The sequence below is a fragment of the Lutjanus erythropterus genome, chromosome 16 (genome assembly GCF_056507025.1).
Source record: "Lutjanus erythropterus isolate fLutEry1 chromosome 16, fLutEry1.hap2, whole genome shotgun sequence".
Classification (NCBI taxonomy): Eukaryota; Metazoa; Chordata; class Actinopteri; order Lutjaniformes; family Lutjanidae; genus Lutjanus; species Lutjanus erythropterus.
Genome location: NC_139332.1, coordinates 9956428 through 9977260, shown reverse-complemented (window position 1 = coordinate 9977260; position 20833 = coordinate 9956428). Strand labels below are relative to the sequence as shown.

The following is a 20833-nucleotide window of genomic DNA, read 5'->3' as shown; positions in this document are numbered from 1 at the left end:
AGGCACATGCTTCTAGTGGATCATAAATGATGATTGAGAAGGATACCGTTTATACGAATCTACACATTGATTTGTTTCAGAAATGTTGCGTACTGTACCTTTAAATTACTGACACAGGACCCCCTCACACACACACACGACTGACTCTACCAGTATCGGCCCTGCAAGTTTCAGGATGATTTAAAATCATAAAAATTTCAACCCATAAAATGCTGATTTTTATCATTTTATTAATAAATGCCAATATTAAAGCCAGCATTGATTTGTTTCATCACAGCAAACAAACGATTTAGTTTACATCTCAAAAAACACATTTAAGTGTGCAGTGCTTCTTTAATGAACTCTAAAAAGACTTCAGCTCAGTGACCTTTTTTTAGTCCCATTTTGCACCACTGGGGACCATCGTTTGAGCTTTGTTCATTCTCTACTGTGTGAACAAAAGAGTGCACAGAGATTATGTTATTATAGTAGGCTTCCCTTTATATCTTCAAAGCTTCCCCTGGATGCGGGGGGTCAGCTCATTCCACCACGTCACCTCGATTATTGGCCGATTCCTGATGAAGCAGCAGCTGATGTGCGCACGGGGGAGGCTGATTGTCACCGTCTTCACAGGCATCAGCATGCGATGTTCCTCCGATGGTGTGAATCCGCCAGGACCAGAAGAATCCAGCTGTCCACCATATCTGCCCACAGCATCTCCACCTCTTAACACACACACTCATTTTAGCACATCCTCCTCCACACTCTGTACCCCCCCCCCCCCCAAAAAAAAACTCCTCACCCAGCTTCAAAAAGACAAGACAGCCTGGCCTCCTGTCTCTCACCTTATTCCATCTATTCTCCCACGTATAGCGTTATGTGAACGCGCCACGCCGGTGGACTGCATGGAGGTGGGCAGAAACAACAGACACAGATGACTGATGCATTTTTCGCTCATATTCAAGTCCTCTTTTATTGATCATCGCACAGTAACATTTACTTTCTTTTGCAGCCTCACACTCCTGACAGTTCATCGATTCAAATGGAAGAGACGGCTTCCGCATCATCACTTATCTTTCATTTGATTATAGGAGACACAGAAATCATTATTTTAGACATAATAGCACATAAAGACTGAAAAATGATCTGTTTTGGATATGGCCCGTTGACATTTCATCTCAAATGATGGTTTCTATCCTAATATCTAATGTTCTATCCTCTGTGCTGCTAGCTTTTTCAATAAACTAAATGGAGGCTCTGACTTGGCTAATGCTGCCTCTGACCAGCGAATCGGGGCAGAGAAATGCGTTTTTAATACAGGAAAGTACAGTTTTGACCTCTAAATGCAACTCGGCACCACAGGCAGCCGTAATATCATCAGCGATAATAGCAGAAAATGGCATGGAGGGGAATCAAATCAACAGAGGCATGATGGATAGATGGAGATGGGGGGAGTTAGTAATGTCTGTCTTCACCCTCTGTCCCTTTCTCACATGCAAGCTCTCCTCCTGGGTCCATCTCGCTGAATTATCATACTTGGATGCTGAAGCGGCGAGAACAGGCCAGCAGTTTGGTTATGAAAGTGTTGCACATTTGCAGGGGGGGGGATACACGAGAGTACATGCAAATAGGCCGCTCGCATTTGCATTCGATATCCTCGGGGCTGCACGGGGCCGTGCAGTGCCAAGATGCGGCGGAGCGTGTGTGTGAGTGAACTCGGCCGCAGCGAGATACTGATCCGTGCTCCGCGGGCGTCTTAAACTCCCGAGCGCTGACTCTAATTTCAGGCGGCAATAAGGCATGGATACTAAATAACACGCAGCCGGAATGTTTGAAAAAAAAAAAAAAAATCAAACGCTTGAGACGCAGATGTCACACAATTCCCTTTGAATAAGCGCTCGACTTGCAGAAAGCGTTCTTTTCTTGTCTAATTCAACGGGTTAATAGAAATTTAAAACAATTTCACAGCCTACTATAACAGGAGTGCTCATTTTATGGTAAATTAGGCTGTAACAATTACATTTGTTGGGAGAGGGGGTGGTCCGCGGAAGCTGTGTACAGCGGCGTGCAATCAGCAAAGGCTTAAAGTGGGCGTCTTCAATGTTAGAAAATAATTACACAAGGATAATGCACAGTAATTCAATACTGACATGAAATGTAGAAATTGTAAAAAATAGTCCACATAAAACGAGAGCTGTTTTCAGTCTCTCTGGATTCCCGAGATTCTTCGCTGACCAGCTGCAGTCGGAGTCCTGCTCCAGCTCCTCTCTCCCCCCGCGCCACATCAGCTGGCTCCTGTGGGTCACTTGGCGGCCGGCCACCATAACCCCCCGCCCCCTCACTTCCCTGCCAGCGTACAGGCCCGAGCCTTGGGCCGACTCTCCCCCGCCTCCACCCACACCCCACCCCCCGCCCCGAGAGCTTCGTCTGACCACCTCCTTCATGCTGAGCTGCTCCCGAGCACGGCGTCACTGCAGAGGAGACAAAAAGCACAGGGGGGGGGAGACATGTAAACACAGAAGGCTGCTTTCTACAAGTCACAAATCCTGCTCTGCTTCAGTGATTTAATGACAGATAAGAGGTGGTGTTTGGCAAAAAAAGAGCCCACTCTTTTTTAATTTAATCTTCTGAGCAGTGGCTGTAATAATTAAAAAGGTCATTTTCCTGCCAAGCGGCACGGCTCCTCAACAGTAGCTAAGCAACATTTCCCTAAGTAAGACATAATTACTGGCAAGACTGTTGACTTTGGATTAGTGCATTAATATTTCAATCAACAGCTAATGTGGTCACAGGTCTCAGTTTAGAGAATTTTGCAGCAGCTTTCAGGAGCAGACGTCTTTTATAATTATTTAAAGTGAGGTTTCAACAAGTCTAGACATGAAACTGCATCTGTTTTTCATTACTAAAGGGTTCAGGTTATCTGAAGTGGGTTGTATGGGGTACTTATCCATAGTTTATTACATACAGTTGATGGCGGTCTGCACACCCACAGCACCAATGCAAATACAGTTTTCACACCAAAATTAGTGTGCTTTTTTTTTTTAAATGCAGCTAAAGCACTTTTACCTCACAGAACACAGGAGTCACTGGTCTACTGCTGACTGTTCATTTGTGTTACTGTGTGATTTTGGTGTCCAATAGTTTGGATTCACCGCCACACAATAAAACAACCACACCAAGAAAGAGAACTGTAAAATAAAAATAGTTATACAATCTTCCAAATAAAATGGATGATATTGTCCACACCACAGCTGCAGTCCTGGCGCCACCATCCACTTGAGTTTTAGAACGACATTTTTTACAGTTCGAGATCTTGGTGTGGATGACCCTCAACAGATCAAGGCAGAGGCAGAGCAGCAACTCTAGTAAGGTAAAGCAGTCAAAATATTCTAAATATAGCATGTACTTTAATTCTCTCTCTTTTGGTGGACCTTTTTAAAGGTTTATGCTATATTAAGAATATTTTCACCACTTAACTTTGCCGTTCTCTGATGTGAAAAAGCCGTTGTATAAATCAAATATGACTCTCTCCAAAGTCCACAGGTGTTTGGAGAGAGTGACATCTGGCTCATATAACAGCGGTTTCCTGTCAGATAAAGCTTTCAGACGGCAAAGTAGAGTAAATACAGCTACAGTTAAACTGACAGACTTGTTTAAGTTGACCCTTTCTAGGTGGCTAAAACACATTTTGTTGCTGACCCTGTCTGCAGCAGTACAATGCTTAGCTTCAGCGCCAGTACTCCTCTCTGCTTCTCCAAACTGGGGGCATGCTGACCACTATCTGCTATAGCTAATACACTGACTATCAACAAGGACCTCATACAATCCTACATCAAAAAATTTGAACTACGCCTTTAAATATAAGAACAGATTTTGCTCAGGGACTTTTGTGAAAATAGGAGCTCCAAGCCAGCTGCTGTGCTGCTTTATTGACACAAAGAAATACACAGGATTTTCTGTCTAACATGTCTACAAACTGGCCGTAGTCGTGTTGAACACAATCTTCAAACAAGCGAGTGACCTTTCTACTCAAACACGTCTTAAAAATGTTTCTAAATGGTTCGTTATCCAGCTTCCCTCAACTAAAATGCCAGTTTCTCAAAGTCTGACCACGGAGCATTACTTTTCGAGCCTTTATTTAACTTTTTCTTGCCTTTGGGGCACGGACAGGACATCATGTGAAATCCCTCTGACACCTCTCTCCTCCTGCTGGTTACATTTCGGGAATCGCCACAGTCCCCTCGTTCCTGTTTTCCTTCTGTCAGAGAGCCTTGAGCTATGGATCCTCATTAGTCAATTTCCCTGCGACCACACTGACACCGGCGACGCGCTCTCCCTCACTCAGACTCGCTGAAGGCTAGCGCGGCCACACACCAATTCACAGGCACTGTCAAAAGCCGGGGCGACTTACAGGAGCTGGGCAATCATCAGAATCAACCAACCTTTGAAATGCTGTGAATATCATGAACGTGCTGCTGCTGTATAATGTTACACTGGCTCAAATACCCACAGGCATCTGTAGCAAAGTTTCTTGGACAATAGTCTTTCAGTGGAAAATGGGAAAAGTTTAAAAAGGACCTTACCAGTGGTTCTGAATGTTTTAGACCATTACCTACAAATTGGGAATAACTTTGCATTACAGCTTGAGATGGCTAATCCGTCACAGAGGGAAGTTTTCCAGCTTTTTAAAAGTTAGTGTTGCAAGCAGGGACTACAAAGTTTACTTAGAGTATCTAGCTTTTGCATCATGACTTATTTCCAAGTGAAACAGGACAGGCACGTTTACTTCGGCAGGAATTTGATTCAAACGTTGAAAAGTGGGCGTATCATAATCAGACAAACCACGCTGTTGCAAGCTAGCTTACTAAAGAATCTTAGCTCTTTGATCAATAGGTGGATTATTGGTTGAAACTGGATGGTAAAAAGCTAAGTAACACACATGCCATATCTTGTTTTACAGTAAGAAATTGGATTTTGTAAGAATACAAAGAAATGTTTTTTTTGGCGTATATTGCTAAATAGGCACACAGTATGACTGGGGATGTAATCAAAAAGGGTTGAAGGAAATCATCATGCTGTCTCAACTTGAAAGATTGGAAATGGTGACAAAATATCTTGGCCAAAGGCAACAGTCAAAATGTTAACAAAGCGCTGTTTCACAGGGAAGCATGTGTCTGACCACTTCTTGGTTCGTTAATTACTGGATCCTCCCCTGTAAAAAGGTATTTACACATTGGTTTTAGTGCCAAAGGCAGATTCTGTTACCTTTGGATGGAGCAAGGCTAGCCTTTTTGCCATTTGTTGTCTTTAAGCTGGATGTAGCATCATATTTACCCTGGGAGCCCCCTAATAGCTGACCAAACCATTAGTTTCTCAGTCACAGGCAAAAAAACCCCCAAAAAGCTCAAACTCCATTTGGGAGCTGTGCCTTTTTGGTAGGGCCAGGAAAAGTGTCAGGGATGGCTGCAACATGGAACTCTGAACTTGTAACACAGACGTCCTTAAGCAGCATGGGGCACTTGCACTTAAGTGCACCGAGGGAGCGCTGGTGTTTGTCTGTGTTGGTGGCGCAAGAGCTTTGGATCTCCAGGAGGAGGAGGGGACCAAGGCGGGGAAAGCTGGTGGCGAGCTTTGCTGGTATCAGCACTGGAACTAAAATGAATACAGCCAGACTGTGACAAATCACAACCTCTGAGGCCAGCGGAGGCCAACTTGACGACAGGGAATATAGTGCTGAGGTGGTTTACAGTGGCCCTGACGACCGAGACGTGGCGGGTTCAGAAACAGGAAATGTGTGAGGTGGGGGAAAACGAGCTTGTAGTGAGCTAATTTGGAAGTGTATATTATCCATCATGTTGATAAGTCTGCAAGCATCTGCAAGTTATTTATTCCTGGGTTTAATACAAGACTTGTGTTTTGTATTTCTCTGTAATGTAGCAATGTTAACAATGCTACTTGGAACATCCTGTCTCAGCCCTGGAACACAAACGTTTTCCTGATGCTCCCAAAAATATATATTCAAATAATAAATATTCCAAAATGTACAATTACTAGTGGATCAGGGAACTCTTTAGTCGGGTGCAGCCCTAATATTTACTGTAAGTGGACCTAAACAAGAACGCAAATGTCCAACTATTCCTTTAAAAAGGCTGCTCTCTGGAAACAAACTTTGCACCAACAGGGGAAGAGTCCAAATGGATTCTGAATACAGTTGCTTGCTACAAAGGCAATTTGTAAGTTTGACAAAAGAAACATACATAAATAAAGAAGCTGGATTTCCTCTCTGTGATGGATGACACATTTCATGCAAGTTTCAACTCTTATGCAAGTTGATTTTCATATTGTAAAAACATTAACGGACACTAATGGCTGCCTGGAAGGTAGAAAAATCAATCTCCAAGACTTGCTGTATGAATGGCAGTGATGAAAAAAATATGCAGGTCCTAAGTCAGTGTGCTAAAAGCATGCAAAAACCAGCAGTATGGTCCTTTAGGAATGGAAACGGGTGCAGCGGCGGACCAACCTGAGGTTTGTATGGTCACACTTCAGCAGACTGTCAGTCTCCGGGGCACTCAGTGACCGATAGCTGTGCCTGGAGGAAGGACAAACCCCAAATCAATACCCCGTCTAAAAACACTGGGAGAAACTTGAGACAGAGATCATGCAACGTCTACAGGAGAAGATATGCTCATGCAACTCAAGCTTTCTTTTTTGGATTAACTTTGTACAGGCAGAACCTTTTAAATATTACAGTAAGCAACCTTTACACAGCAAATAAAAAAGTAACAGCAGCTCAACTGTACAGAAGATATTGACAGATTTGGCTTTGATCATTTTAGCAAGAGTTGCATTAACACTATTCTAATATATTTTGTTAGTACACAGAACAGTTATTTTGGTACATAAAATGCACTACTGTATGATATTGGAAGTTACGTTTTTCTTACTTTTGAGTTGAGTCTTTTTTGTTGCCATGACTGTAATGATATTTTAAGAAACTACGCATTTACCAGCAAGTTTATGTCAATGGATAAACACACTACGAAATTAAACATTTAGGGTTAGGTTACCTTTACAGTGGAGTTCTCTAGGTTATAACCATCCTCTCCATTGCACTGCCATTACTCTGTACTAAAGTAGCCATCGCGCCAGCGTCATTCATGACAATGAAGCCTAGACCTGAATGGTGGTTTGAATTCAGATTAATTTTCAGATGCTATAAAAGCAATTCTCATTAACGATTACGACCACAGGTAAGAGGATTGAAAAAGTCTTATACATACCCAGGCATTCAATGCTTTAGAACTCTATACACATTAGGAAGCTATCCAGGTTATTTTAGAGGTCTTACCTCTGGGTCCTTTTTAAAAAGTATAGAAAGAGAGAGAAAGAATAAGTTGTGCTCTTTTGATAATCAATCAAGACATCATTTAGTAGGGTTAAAGTCTTCAGACGTCAATACATTCATTTAGATTTAAAATGCGGTTTTGAATGAGAAACAAAGGAAAACACCTACATCTGACTGCTGAAAGTTGTTTTAAAAAAGCCATTTCAGAATTTTACTAGGACAGGAAACAAATAAAGCAAGTTAAGTTTCATAAAAAACAAACTAAGCTTTATTGACAAACTGCTGCAAAACATCTTTTGAGACAGATTTAGTAACCTATTTAGGCAAGCTTACACATGTAGCATAATGCATTTTATGGAGAGGGTACAGATACTAGTGGCAGAATAAGTACAGTTAGGATGTTTTAAAATATGTACAAGAGTTCGGATTGAGCTGCAGGATCCCTTCTCTATAGAAAGAGAAGACCCATGTGGAGATTTTTGTCCCAATCCTTCTTTGTGTACTTTGTGCATGCAGTTTATAGAGAATCAGATCACAAAATGAAGACCTGAACTGGTTTTAGCATAACAGGAGGCCATCTCTCGGCCGTGTTCTCATTAAATAATAAACATTTTGTCTTCAGAGTCTTAAAATTAATTTTTAACATGTAAAACAAATTGAGGATATGAGGACAGTCCATCTCAACAGTGTCTATTAGGGCTATATTTCAAAACTCTAAGTACAATGACAAATATTGCTGCCTAAGTCTAAATGGACAACGTTTTAGAACTATTTAAAAACAAACCATCATCAAGAATGAAATTGTACTGATTCCATTAACATTGATTCTTTAACCTTCACTTAATTTAAGATTGTTTTTTTTGTTTCTATATTACATAATTGACAGTTTAAAAGGTCTTTTATTTGGCTATATTAACAGAATTTTGAAATGTAGCCTAAATGGGAATCTGCAACTGACCCTCGACAGATTCTTTGTATTTAAAAACAATTAAAATGGATTCCTTAGACATGTGGATAATGAGCCACTAATTCCACTAGAAATGATTACTCCCAAACAGTTAAAAAATTAACGATCAACAATGCAAAAAAGCCAGAGGGGGGTAAAAAGGGTCAGAGAAAAAAGTACAGCAAAAGAAACAAAAACTCAAATGAAAAAGAACAAAAGGAGGATGCCAACTTCTCCTCTCTAACCCATTTAAAAGCCACTTTAGTTGGAGGGATTGGTGGCTGGTTGGTTAGGTGGTGGGGGAGGGAGTTTGCGGTCAAATCTCAAAAAACAAGGTCCGATTTTCAGTTCCCAAAATTTGCTCTCTCGTATAAAGTCCGGTGTAGGAAAAAAGACCAAACCAAAGACAAAACGGACAATTACTTTTGTCGGGCTGCTTAAAGCGAGAGCTGCCGTGGTAGACAGGCGGTAGTCAGGGCGACACGTTAAGGGTGGTGAGTCCGCTTCAGTACTGTCGGTATGGGTGGTCCCGGTAAGGCGTCTTGGCACCTCTGGAGGGGGGAAGGGCCTTTCCTGGACCTGATCGCTGAGTCCCGTTCCAGTCATCCTGACCTGGAGACGACACAGACAAAAATAAACATGTTTACAATCCAATATGGTTTCAAAACACTTCAAGATTCAGTACAAAAAATAATTTGGTGAGAGGACATTAAAGATATCCTGTGGAACTGTCTTGTAAACAAAGTTTACAGACTCAGACTCATTTCCAAAAATAGTACTAGTGATTAAAAAACAAAAAAACTCCACATGGTATGGAGCTCCACTTCAGTATCAGTATGTATTGTGGGGGCTAGCAATAATTTTAGACTTTATTAAAGTCAGTTCAAAAATATCACAACATGGCACAAATAGTGGTGAAAGAAAAAAAAAGAACTAAAAAAACCCTCCACATGGCACCTTTAAAGTTAACAATTAGTGGCTTTAGTTTTTATCATCATTGGTTGTAGGGGCTATCATTATTTTTAGACTGTTCAATTTTACTCAAAATATAACACCATGGTGTGTAAAGTGGTAAACAAACATAAAATCTCCACATGGTACTTTTAAAGATAACAGTGACTTTAACTTTGAAATTTAGCAGTATCCTTATGTGTTGTTGAGGCTATCAATAATTTTAGATTTTGTTACATTTGTCTTCTTTGGGAGATTATAAGAATCAATTCACAAATCAAATGCATTCATGTTACCATGTTAAGAAATGCTGCATACTGCAGGACAAATTGAATACAATTAAAAAACATTTTAACTAACATTTGTTCTTTGGTCATAGTTATATTCACGTTTTATATTCAACATCTTTAACAGTATAAAATGGGTCATCTTTATTAACAAGGAATAAAGTTTTTCCTTACCATAGGACTCGTATGACTCGGTGGACTCTCCGTGTCCATAGTCGTAGTATTCTGGCTCTCTGACGGTCAAAAACAGAGAGAGAAGAAAAAAAAACATCACTTTTAATCTTTGAAAAACATCAAGTAGCTGCTGACTGTAATGTCTAGGGGAATGATAATTGGCTTCCATGAATAAGATCAAAGCTTGGCTCTCTAGCATGGAACATCTTAGTCCCGACTGGTCCTCCTAAATAACACCGCCATCCAAACCGTGAAACATGAAGTACCATCAGCGCTGAATTTGTGCAGAGTGGCTAAAAAGTATTTTCTGCTGCTCTCAAATCCCTTTTCGAGTGAAACTAGCAGCTAGGCGATGTGTGTGTGCACTTTGTGAGAAGCAGGTGAAAACCAAAGAGACGTCTGATTCACTCACGCCTGCGGCTGACTGTAATAGCTGTCGTATGAGTCGTAGGCCGTGTCTGTGTAGCTCTCATCGTAGCCCTGGAGAGGGAGGGAAACAGAGAAACAGAGTGAGATTTAAGGCGAGGCTCGTTCATGAATCATGAATGTCAAGGTGTCCCCAAAGAACTACAATTGTACTAAAGCAGACACGCTCCCCTCATGTCTTGAGCATCCCAAATCACTTATTCCGGTGTTGACGGACGAGCAATTCAAAGCTAACAGAGTGCCTGGAACAATCTCGTTCAGAGGAGACACGTGTTGAGAGGGCAGATTTAGCTATGGCATCACATATTGCTCACAGGTCTTATCATTTCTTTTATCAAAAGTTTTAAGAGATCTTTTCCTTGTTTGTATATCATAATTATATTGCATATAACGGGTGCTGAGGACATCCTTATATCAACTAAATGGATAGATAAAAACCATCCTCCACTCGCAGTTGTACTTACATATTCCTCGTAGCCTTCAGCAGCTGCAGCAGGCGGGTGGGAGGGTGGAGGCCCCATCCTCTGGGGGGGCCCGCCAGCTGGAGGCCTGGCACGGGGTGCCACAGCTCCCCTGGCGGGTGCCGCGGGTCCTCCTCGGCCTGCTGGGGCGCCCCTCACTGCGCCACCTCTGGCTGGGCCGCCTCGGGTGACACCTCCCCGGGCGGCAGCACCGCGAGGAGGCATTCCTCGACCCCTGGAGAAAAGAGCACAGAGTTAATAGTGTTCTTGTCTTGAAGGAAAAGTTTGATGTTTTGGGAGATACGCTTATTTCCTTTCTTGCCAAAAGTTAGAGGAGAAGATCAATAACACTCTCATGTCTGTACACTGAATATAAAGCTACATCCAGCAGCCAGTTGGCTTAGTTTAGTATAAAAACTGGAAATAGAAAGACATCTGCTTAAATAAATATTAATTAGTGAGCTTTTAATGCACAATATGTAAATTCTGCAACCAGCTGTCTTTCACACATTAAAACAATCAGAAAAGACAGTTTGATGACACTGTGATGTAGCATTAGATCATGGGAGTCATCTTCACTTTTAAACAACCACCATAGCTAAACATTATGTTTAGTCAGATGCACTGACTTCCTTCCTCATTCTCGGACGGATCCGACATATACAGTGTTTTCCTGTAAGTTATAGTAGCTAGCAACTAGCTAGCAATGGCTAGCAGGAAATACACCGTTACCTTCAATATATTATGGATTTCACTGCGTTTGAAGACTGTTGGAAATGTGGGATCATGTGAGTACACAACTCACAATTTGTAACATGTAGCATGTTTAGACATTTTAATGCACAAATGCAAATTGTAGCTTTAAATGATGCAGGTAGGTGGATTTTGTTACTTTCAGAAAGAACCAGGCTAGCTGTTTCCTCTTTTCAGTCTTTACGGTTAGCTAAGCTAACTGCCTAATGGCTCAAGCTACATGTTTTAACTGTACTGACACATGATCGGTTTTCATCTTTTCATCCAACTTGCGCCCAAAAAGCCAGTAAGTTTGTCTGCCAAGATGTCACACTCTGCATTTTAAAAGGAAAATCATTTTTAATTCACCACATTTAAACTATGATTTTTTAATCAAGAAACTTAACATGAATTCACAATTTAAGGAGGATCTGGAATTTACAGTATATACATCAAAGGATGAAAGTATTAGCAGTTTCACAGTGAACCAAAATCAAATTCCAGATGATTAGTATTATTGTTTAAAATTTTAATTATCATTAAAACTGTTTGATTACTGTGCTTTCAAAAACTTGCATCCAACACTATCCAGCATCAACAAAAGCGCAGCATGAAACAGATTTATTTTGTGCCAATGAAAACACTGACAGGCTAAAGAACATGATCATTGAGGTTTTTAATATAAAAGTTGATGAAATGATTTCAGTGCGTGTCTCAGTACTTCTTCGAAATTTTGAGCACATTATAGCAATAACCAGGACAATTTTGGTCTCTATAATTGTGATGTGAGATTTTCATGCCATTTCATTTCCATCATAGCTGTTGATTTAGATTGGCTGATATTCTCTCAACTCACTGAAGTTGTGTCTGACATTATAGGTGGAATACAATATAGACTGTATTCTCTGCATGAGGTGAGTCAAATGTTCCATCTGTCAAAAAAATACCTACAGATTTCCAGAAATTGCTCCTACACAAAAGTAAATGTAATGTTTCTTCCAGCTGTGCTCAGCATTTTCATTGATATACTTTGATATAATGGTAGATGAACAACAACGTCTTTGTACTTCATCAGTAACCCAGCAGCTGTTACATGAGAAAGCCTGCATGTGTGCCTATCTCCACACCTGTGTGCTCCAGCAGGGGGACCGCCACGGCCCCTGACCGGCATGCCCCCTCGGCCACGGGCTCCGTGCTCCTGGCCTCCATTCAGGTAGCTCATCTCCATGAACTGCTCTTGGCAGATATCATCCATCATGTCCTACACACAGAGAAAGAAAATAAAAAGAAAACAGAGGGTGAGAAACAACAGCACATAACATGGGAAAAGTGAAAGCGCACAAACAAAAAAGCAAAAAGGAGAGAGAGGAGGGAAGAAAAGGAGGCAGTGTGAAAGAACGAGCGATGAATAAAAGAATGAAACACAATTACAGAGCTGCTCACAACACGGCATCCCCCCAATGGTTACCAGAGCGAGTGGAAGAAAAAGTCTCGGTGCCAGTGACTCACTGAGTGTTAAAGAGAAGGGGAGGGGGGTCGTGGATGTGGGAGATTGGAAAGCATCCATCCACACTCGCTGCCTTCCTGTGCCTCTCCATCATGCACGAAATGTAAATCACTTGTCCCTGCACTTCTTGACAAGTCTGCTGTGACTGCATCGACGGTTACCTTATTCCATCCACAAAAAAAAAAAAAAAAAAAAAAAAAAAAAAGAAGTTGGGGCGGATTAGCGAAGCTGCCTGTCTGAGCAGCACAAATCCCGCTACACAATCCGTCGCTTTCCTTCAGGGAGCCATCGCTAAGGCTGCACTGTGACCCAATCTTTTTTTTTCATAAATCAGTCCTTGGAACTCTGATGGAGCTCTAATGATGGTGAAAAAGAAAAATAATAAAAGGCAGACACTAGAATATGCTGTGCAGGCGGCAGCTTTCAATTTATCTGCAGCAAAAGCTGCAAACACGAGACATTTGACTGATTAGAAATTCATCTCGGGCGAGGAGAAGCAGTGTGGCTGCAGTTGCGTTTAACAAGACAGAAAAGTGACCTGTCTGTACCCATCAAGGAGTTTAGATTAATTAAGTTTCTTTAGACATGACACACTATAGAAAATATCTGTATATAGTGTTGGTGTCAAGGATCTGCAAATCCTTCACACAGGAGCAAGGCTCTCTGTTTGCATTTACATTGGCAGACATACAGGAATACAGATATAAAAGACATGAACATGAACAAAAGAGTCAGATCCTTCTGGAATACCCGAGGAGCAGTACAGGTAATACATAAAACATTTTCAACAACAAATCACATCCATCCATTTTCTGAGAAGCTGATTCATTTATTAAAATATGGCCTGGATCCAAATGGAGCCTGTCAAGCCTGACAGATTATGGCCTTAAATTGTAACGACAGGTTCTGCAGAGGACGGATTTTTACATATCGCACCGATACCGACATCACAACTGCCTCATCAGCCCGTTCATCTTGCCTTTGATTCTATCTATTGCACCCTGCACACTAATTAAAAAATGTGGGCATCTCGTGATCCCCTATTGGCCTGCTTTGGCATGAGCCATTGTTCGAGCACTATGGGCTTCAGCTGGGCTTGACAGCAGCCTGGGTTGGCCCGCGCTCAAGAATCTCTCAGCATAAAACCAATAAAGTGAGCGTAGGCTGTGCAGTGTACCACATATCTGTCTGGGAGCTATACATCTCCAAGCTGATTCTCCTGACTCACTGAAGGATTAGATTCAGGTAAAGACACTAGAGCTGCAATGATTAATCATTTAGTTGCAAACCATTAAATTAATTGCCAGCCATTTTGATAATCAATTAATCGGTCTGAGTTATTCTTTATAAAGTGACAAATCTTAGATTCCACCTACTCTTATGTTAGTATTTTCTGACTTCTTTACTTCTCTATATCAGTAAGCTAAATATGTTTGGATTGTGGAGAAAATTCATTCAACCTGGACTTTGGGAAACGCAGATCAACACTGAGGTCAAGATGTTGTGTGAATCTGGGTATGACATGGTGTCCACTTCTGTTGTTAGGAGCACAGAGAGGGAGCAACTGAGGTGGACTGAGAACAAGTGTGTGGCTTATGGTTTAAGGCTCAGTTTCAAGCGGAAACAATTCATAAATGTATTACTTAGTTGGAAACAGAAAGTTAATTAGCAACTATTTTGACATCTGTACTTTTGCTAAACACTGATCCAAACATTCCCCAATTTCAGCTTCCCAACTGTGATGATTTGGTAGTTTTTCTTCGTCTCTGATGAGAGAGAGTGAATCAATCATTTTGATGATGAGGGTTGATTAGACAAAACAAGATATCTGAAACTTTGGCTCTTGAAAATTATAACAGTCATTTTTCAAAATTGATATTTTGGCAGAATAATTTGATTATGAAAATGATCATTAATTGCAGCCCCAGTTCAATTTGTAGTGTTGAGTTGTCAATTCATCATTTAGTTGACTGACAGAAAATAACTCAAGTTTAATACTGATTCATCATTACAATTTGACAAACTGTCACTCTAGCCTCTGTTAGCTTGTGATGAGTGTTTGTAAATATATTTGACATTTTACAAGCTACATGATGAATTGCATGGGTTATCAAAAACTTAATTGGGGCAAAATTTAATTGTTAGGAGCAGCTCTGGTAAAGTCCACACAGAGAAGTCAATACAGGCTCCCACTGGACGCCGACACGACACAAACTCAATAGGAGTCACACTCACAGGGAAGAGGAACTTCTTGACCTCCTCCATGGCGTGGGCCATGCGCAGGTAGGCCTCTGGCACGGGGGCAAACACCTCGATGAACACGTGCAGCTCCATGGACAAGTGGGCGTACTTCGGCTCGCCGCCCTTCCTCAGCCCCTCCTCCTGGAATGAGGGACAAAGGAGTCAAAGAGGGCACACCACTAACTCTAAAATGAAATTCTGAGAGACGCTTATATCACATTTCCTCCACCTCAGAGGATATCAAGCATAAGTGTGGTATTCCCTTCCTTTATATAGCTTAATAATCACATCACACTAGTAGATAACATGTTTAGTGGGATATCCTGAAGATTCCTGGAGCAGATGTGCGGTACGTGGACGCCCTTGGCTTTACGTTAATGTTCACCTGAGCTATCCTGCCAGTTGACGCCATCTGGGCTCACTACCTGCCATCCCACGCAAGTGCAGGCCAGATGTGTTATCGCTTCAGGTACCCTTCTCACAGGTGCGTAACACCAGATGTGCGTGTGTTATTACCTTGGTTTTGTCTCTCATGGATCCTTTGCCCAGCACAGAGATCTTGGCTCCGGTCTCTTCCTGCAGACGTTTGATTGTGTTGCCCTGAGGTCCCAGAATCTTCCCCACGAAATTGAACTAATAGCAAAACAAAGCAGAGCAAAATGAGCCTGACAGTCAAAGCAGAGGCGAGTTTTAATACCAAGAGAGTGAGGGAGCAATCACTGTCAGGGGTCTTGTTGCACATACTGCAGCCTTAAGTAGTAGATTTAGCAGAGAAGGTCGATATGAGCCCTTGGGGGCTGTAACGCCGTCAGTTACTATTCGGTATAATCATCCCGAGCGCTGAACCAGAACCAACTTGTGATCAAAAGCTGCAATCTTTACCTCCTCAATCTCTGAACAAAGTAATTACCACGTGTATATGATGTGTCCTACAATTAGTTGTCACTGCCAAACACATTTAGCGAGGAGTTGCCCCCGAGGAGGCAATTCCTCGTGGAGTTGTAAAAGTAGCTTTTGTAATCTGAAAACACTCATTAGCTCTGTCGTTCCTGACAGGGCAGAATGACGTACCAACTGAAACCAAACTAAGACAGCCTGCTAGAGATCAAACCAGACTCCTACATCATATTGATCTAATGCTCGAGGTGGGTCTGCATCTATAGATCTTATTCTTGTTAGAACTTCTTGGAGGAAAAAAATCTTGAAGAAGTAAGGCGCATCATTTTTGTGAAAACAGAAGCCAAAAAGTTACACAACCTGACTTTACATAGCTGCCATATAAATCTAGGTGACTCAAACTGATGCAAATAAATTCAACAACATGCAATGTGTTTGTGGCAATGCGTTTTTACAGGGCATAACATCATAAACTATCACCCTGAAATCTATGCAGCCTTATGTGTGAGCCAGACTGAATTGTTGTGGATGAATACACCTGAGGTTACATGATAGAGCCAAGTAACTCTGAATGGAAACATTTGCTGAACACAAACAGAAAAGATTTAATCTTCCAGTGAATGTGACTTCCACTGCAATATAGAGCCATCCTCCCCATGGTAATATTAACATTTTGATCCTTTTAGTGATATTTTAAAACGTACCAGTATCGGCTGTAATTATACTCTGGAGCTTAAAGATCAAGGTTGAGAAGAGTAATTTGAGACTCCCAAGTAACCCCGTGGCTTTGTGTAATTGAAACCCGGCTGCAGGATAAATTAAATCAAGAGGGAAGAAGATGATTTAAAAAAAAAAAAAAAAAAAAAAACAAGGGCAAAGAAATCTCACCTTCGGGTACTGTTTGACAGGTATGAGCACTCGTTCCTTAAGTTTGATGTTCTTTGTTGTGAAAAGGTCCAGGTACGTTTCTGCCTCCTTTTTAGTCTCGCCTTTCTGGATTCTATCAATTTCTAGAAGGGGAAGAGGAAGTGTTTCAGCCAAAGTGTTCATGCAAACAAACAGGATGCAAAGTGGTAAAACACATAAGAGTTAAGAGGAGGATTTATGTGTATTTATTTGTGCACAAGTAAGCAATGACCTAGAGATCTGCAGGTCATAAGCCAACCCTGGGTCTTAAAATTCGGATGGAAAGTTCTTATACTATTTTTAATTAGATACAGTTCTAAGCACTCTGGACATCTTTAAAAACATTCACTTTTCAGCCTAATCCCTCCCTGTTTTTAACCAAGAAAATGTTCAATCCTTCAGTATATGTACTGACAATAAATGTGTTCTGAATGCTCACAAACAAAAGTGCTCCCTGATGAACACAAATTGATGAAAGAGTATGTGTGATGCATTTCATTTGGCACCTTTTTGTGATCTTGTCAACACCCTGAATAGAGCTGAAACAGTTGATCATCAACTCAGACATTTTTCATGCAAAACTCCAAACAATGTCTGGTTCCAGCTTCTTCAATGTGAGATTTTTTCGCTTTTCTCTCTTCCACAACATTAAAAACAATATATTTTTGACTTCTGATTTGCTTATCAGACGATATAAAACATGTAAAGACACTGTGAGAATGGACATTTTTCACTATTTGGCACCTCATAATCTAAAGAATTAACCCATTGAAACAAGAAAACAATTGTCAGATTAATCAATGATGAAAATAATTGACATTTATCATTTTTGCACTTCCTATTCTAAAGAATTAACCAATTAAATCTACAAGATAATTGTCAAACCAAGCAATAATGACAAGAATTTACATTTTTCACCATTTTCACTCTTTCACACACTTTCTAATCTGAAGAATTAGCCAACTAGATAAGATTATTGTCAGACAAACCAATAATGAAAACAATCTTTAGTTGGTAGACCTAACCCTGAACCTTTTAAACCACAATTTGAAAACACACAGTTCTCAGCTATGCCTTGAGAAGCAGCAATCAGCGCTTCCCTCCACCACCTTCTGTCACCTCTTCCATATGGTACAGCACCTAGTCTCCAGCACCATCACTGACAGCACTTCATCTCAAACCACCTCCTCCTCCTCCTCACTCCTGGCCATGACAACTCCTGAGCCGGCGATGTGCAAACATGTCAGCTCCACCACCTTCTACCAGCTGCAGATCGAGGGAGCCTCAGTGGATGTTGAACCACAGCACACACAGACTGACACACTTTGTCTTTCTCGATCATTCTCACTTTCAGAGATGTAGCCTACATTTTGCACATCCTGTTAGACAAAGGGACCAGTTTGATCATTACCAGTGGCAGCAGGGTACGAAAATTGACTTCTTTGTCAGTCGGCCAGATGGCTAGTTATAGTCAAATTTGACCGGCCACTCAATAGATTACATCGTTATTTTTATGGCTGGTGACTGAGGCAAATCCACCGGCCACTTGTCTGGTGGCTACTGGATTTGTGCCCTGAATAGGTACCTGTGATATCTGACTGGAGCAGCATGCAAGACCCATTCTTTCCAAACCTCCCCATTTTCCTGGGAGTTTGACATTTTTTATTGCCTTATCCTCATTTCTTCGCAGGGTCACAATTCACCTGCATTTCTCCCAATTTATGACAGATTTTCATCTTTTTTTTTTACACATAGAAAAACATTTATGAAATATTCTATTTCTGTGATCAAATCTGAAATTGGACTACCAGGTAGACAACAGCACTATAGTCCCATCGTATTTTCCAGTTAATAACTATCAGTCATAAGTATTTGTTTGCATTACTTCTCATGCTCATTCTTCAACAGTCACCAGAATGCCGACTTTAAAAAGTCTCTGAAACTCACATTTTTTCAAAAACTCCCTTATTTTTTGAGGTTTCAAAATTGACACGTGGAAATTACCAGGAAACAGAAAAAGACTGAACCACTGGGAGAGCATATGGCTTTCAATTTATCTACACCAAGAGCTAGGTTATAATGTCCTAATGGTGTTTGGTATATTTTTAATATCCACAGTATCAATGGCATGCCCTTATAAAGTAGGGCTGGATCCTTAAGTCTGATATTTTTTTTAACTGAACAAACTGCTTTAATACTATATAGTATAGAGAAAAAAAACACTTCATTATACAAGAAGTAAAATTTTGACAAATAATTATATTTCTTACATAGACAGATAGTGTACAAATATTCCATGACTTCCTTAATTTTAGTACAGTTATCCAGGTTGAGTAAAATCAGTTGCTCCAGCTGTTCCCATGACTTTGAAAGGCTTCTTCTACTTCAGTGACTAATCACACAATAAAGTGTAATATAATTTTCTTTTTACTGAAATAGATTTTTGTAAAATTGGTACCGAAAAAGTCATGTTCAGGAAGTCAAGGTATCAGTGCTGATGCCAGTATAAAATTTACCATTTAAAAGTACCAACCTTATGGCTAAATTATGGTATTTTCTGGTACATCCCTAACAGCATTATGACATTATACCTAAAAACTCACATTCTGCTACATTCTCTAAAAATAAATCTAGAAGATATATATAATATGATAAATGTTTTCAGAGGTGGTTGGCGACTACAGGGAAACGGACAGCAGAGACAGTCCTTTCTTTTGACCCCTCTCCATCACTGATACAGGACAGCAGACCCGGACCTGCCAAGGCTGCAGTCTCTTGCTCAAGGACACTTCAGCAGCGGCCAGCAGACGGCGGGACACCGCTGCTAGGCCGCCTCTCGGCTCACAAGTAGCGAGGTGACCCCCAGTCACCGACACTGGCGCACATTTAAATGCTGCTGCGCAACATAGCTGCCAGACAATGAGCTCAACAGGGGCTCGACACCGAAAAAAAAACACAACCGACCGTGTGTCCGGAAAGAGTCGACGGTTACTGAAAACAACAGACTCGACAGACGCAGCTGCACGAGAGGAAGCGGAAATTATTCAGAGTTACATTTGAAAGTGTGTCTTGTTCTTTGATGTTTTGTTGGCTTTGGGCTATTTACAACCGCAGACACCAGTCATTAGCCATTATCTAATTAACTTCTGCGTGCTTCCATATATCCCGCACACACTTATTCATATATTGAGGTAAGAAAAGACTTCGTGTTGGTGTTGCGTTGGGGCAGTCCACGTCCCGTCCGCAAACACATGGCGCTCACAGCGTGAAGGTGTGCGAACCGTATATTGCTCCTCTTAAAGTCAAAGCATAAACCACATCCTTAAAAACAGGATAACACAATTTAACACTACTTTACCTGCGTTTAAAAGTTTCATGGCGTGCGTGAACGACGAGTCCAGGCTGTCCTTCTCCGCCAGCAGCTCGGGAAGGTATTTGTCGTCGTTCTCCATTTTGAGTTTAGAGAGCAGGAGTCAGTTTCGGTGCAACAAAAAAAAAGCGTGAAAAAGCTCCAACAATGATAGAAAAAAAGTAGTCCAGTTATGTAACTACGGAGTGCCGCGTATCCTCTGTGCGGACGGCGCTTTGCATGTGGCTACCAGGCGTTTCTGCGACGGACTGGTCCGCTACTTTGCGTCTTTGTGGTTTCCCAACCTCCTGGTTCTCTCTTCTCAGCAGCGGTGGCTGGTTGGAAATGGGAGAACAAAAGCGGTGAGAGACAGTAAAGAGTGATCCGACTCAAGCCGGCGGAAGTGAGCTCAGAAGGACGTAGTTCTCCGGCCCTGACGCCGCCTACTGTGCGCTGTGTGGCTGCCTGCGCGCCGCCTCCAGAAGCGATGATCCCACTATCTGATTCTCAATACTGGTATGGGTGTGCCCCCTGTACGGTTCTGTTAATAATATCCACTCGACTAGAAGTTACTCAAGTCCAAACTACTGGCTTCACTTTTCTCTGAGGGAAACTCATAGGAACTTATT

At 41.4% G+C, this 20833-nt stretch overlaps 1 protein-coding gene and 1 long non-coding RNA gene across 3 annotated transcripts; both read right to left on the bottom strand.

Annotated features, from left to right (window-relative positions):
- Positions 1–213: 213 nt before the first annotated feature.
- On the bottom strand, positions 214–2380 carry LOC146312733 (uncharacterized). Its single transcript, XR_014772017.1, has 2 exons — positions 825–2380; positions 214–704 (listed from the first exon to the last, which is right to left on the bottom strand). It is a non-coding gene; the product is annotated as an uncharacterized LOC146312733 (long non-coding RNA).
- Positions 2381–6502: 4122 nt separating this feature from the next.
- khdrbs1b (KH domain containing, RNA binding, signal transduction associated 1b) lies at positions 6503–20604 on the bottom strand. Of its 2 annotated transcripts, XR_014772016.1 has the most exons (10): positions 20214–20604; positions 16838–16959; positions 15569–15685; positions 15047–15193; positions 12432–12565; positions 10576–10807; positions 10098–10165; positions 9686–9744; positions 8697–8885; positions 6503–6571 (listed from the first exon to the last, which is right to left on the bottom strand). XR_014772016.1 is itself a non-coding variant. In XM_084738552.1 (9 exons), the coding sequence occupies exons 1-9, from the start codon at positions 20305–20307 to the stop codon at positions 8779–8781; spliced, it is 1080 nt and encodes a 359-aa protein (XP_084594678.1). In that variant the 5' UTR covers positions 20308–20603; the 3' UTR covers positions 7568–8778. The 2 variants fall into 2 exon arrangements, 1 of the variants encoding a protein (XP_084594678.1); XM_084738552.1 differs by lacking the exon at positions 6503–6571 and having other exon boundaries at positions 7568–8885; positions 20214–20603.
- Between the last annotated feature and the right edge of the window lie 229 nt (positions 20605–20833).

Excerpts from the sequence above, each read along its gene's own strand:
- khdrbs1b (XM_084738552.1), bottom strand. The coding sequence starts at position 20,307 with ATGGAGAACGACGACAAATACCTTCCCGAGCTGCTGGCGGAGAAGGAC. Across the intron at positions 15,194-15,568 it reads CCATGAGAGACAAAACCAAG|GAGGAGGGGCTGAGGAAGGG; the intron begins GTAATAACACAC and ends CCCTCATTCCAG. Across the intron at positions 12,566-15,046 it reads TCAAGAAGTTCCTCTTCCCT|GACATGATGGATGATATCTG; the intron begins GTGAGTGTGACT and ends CTCTGTGTGTAG.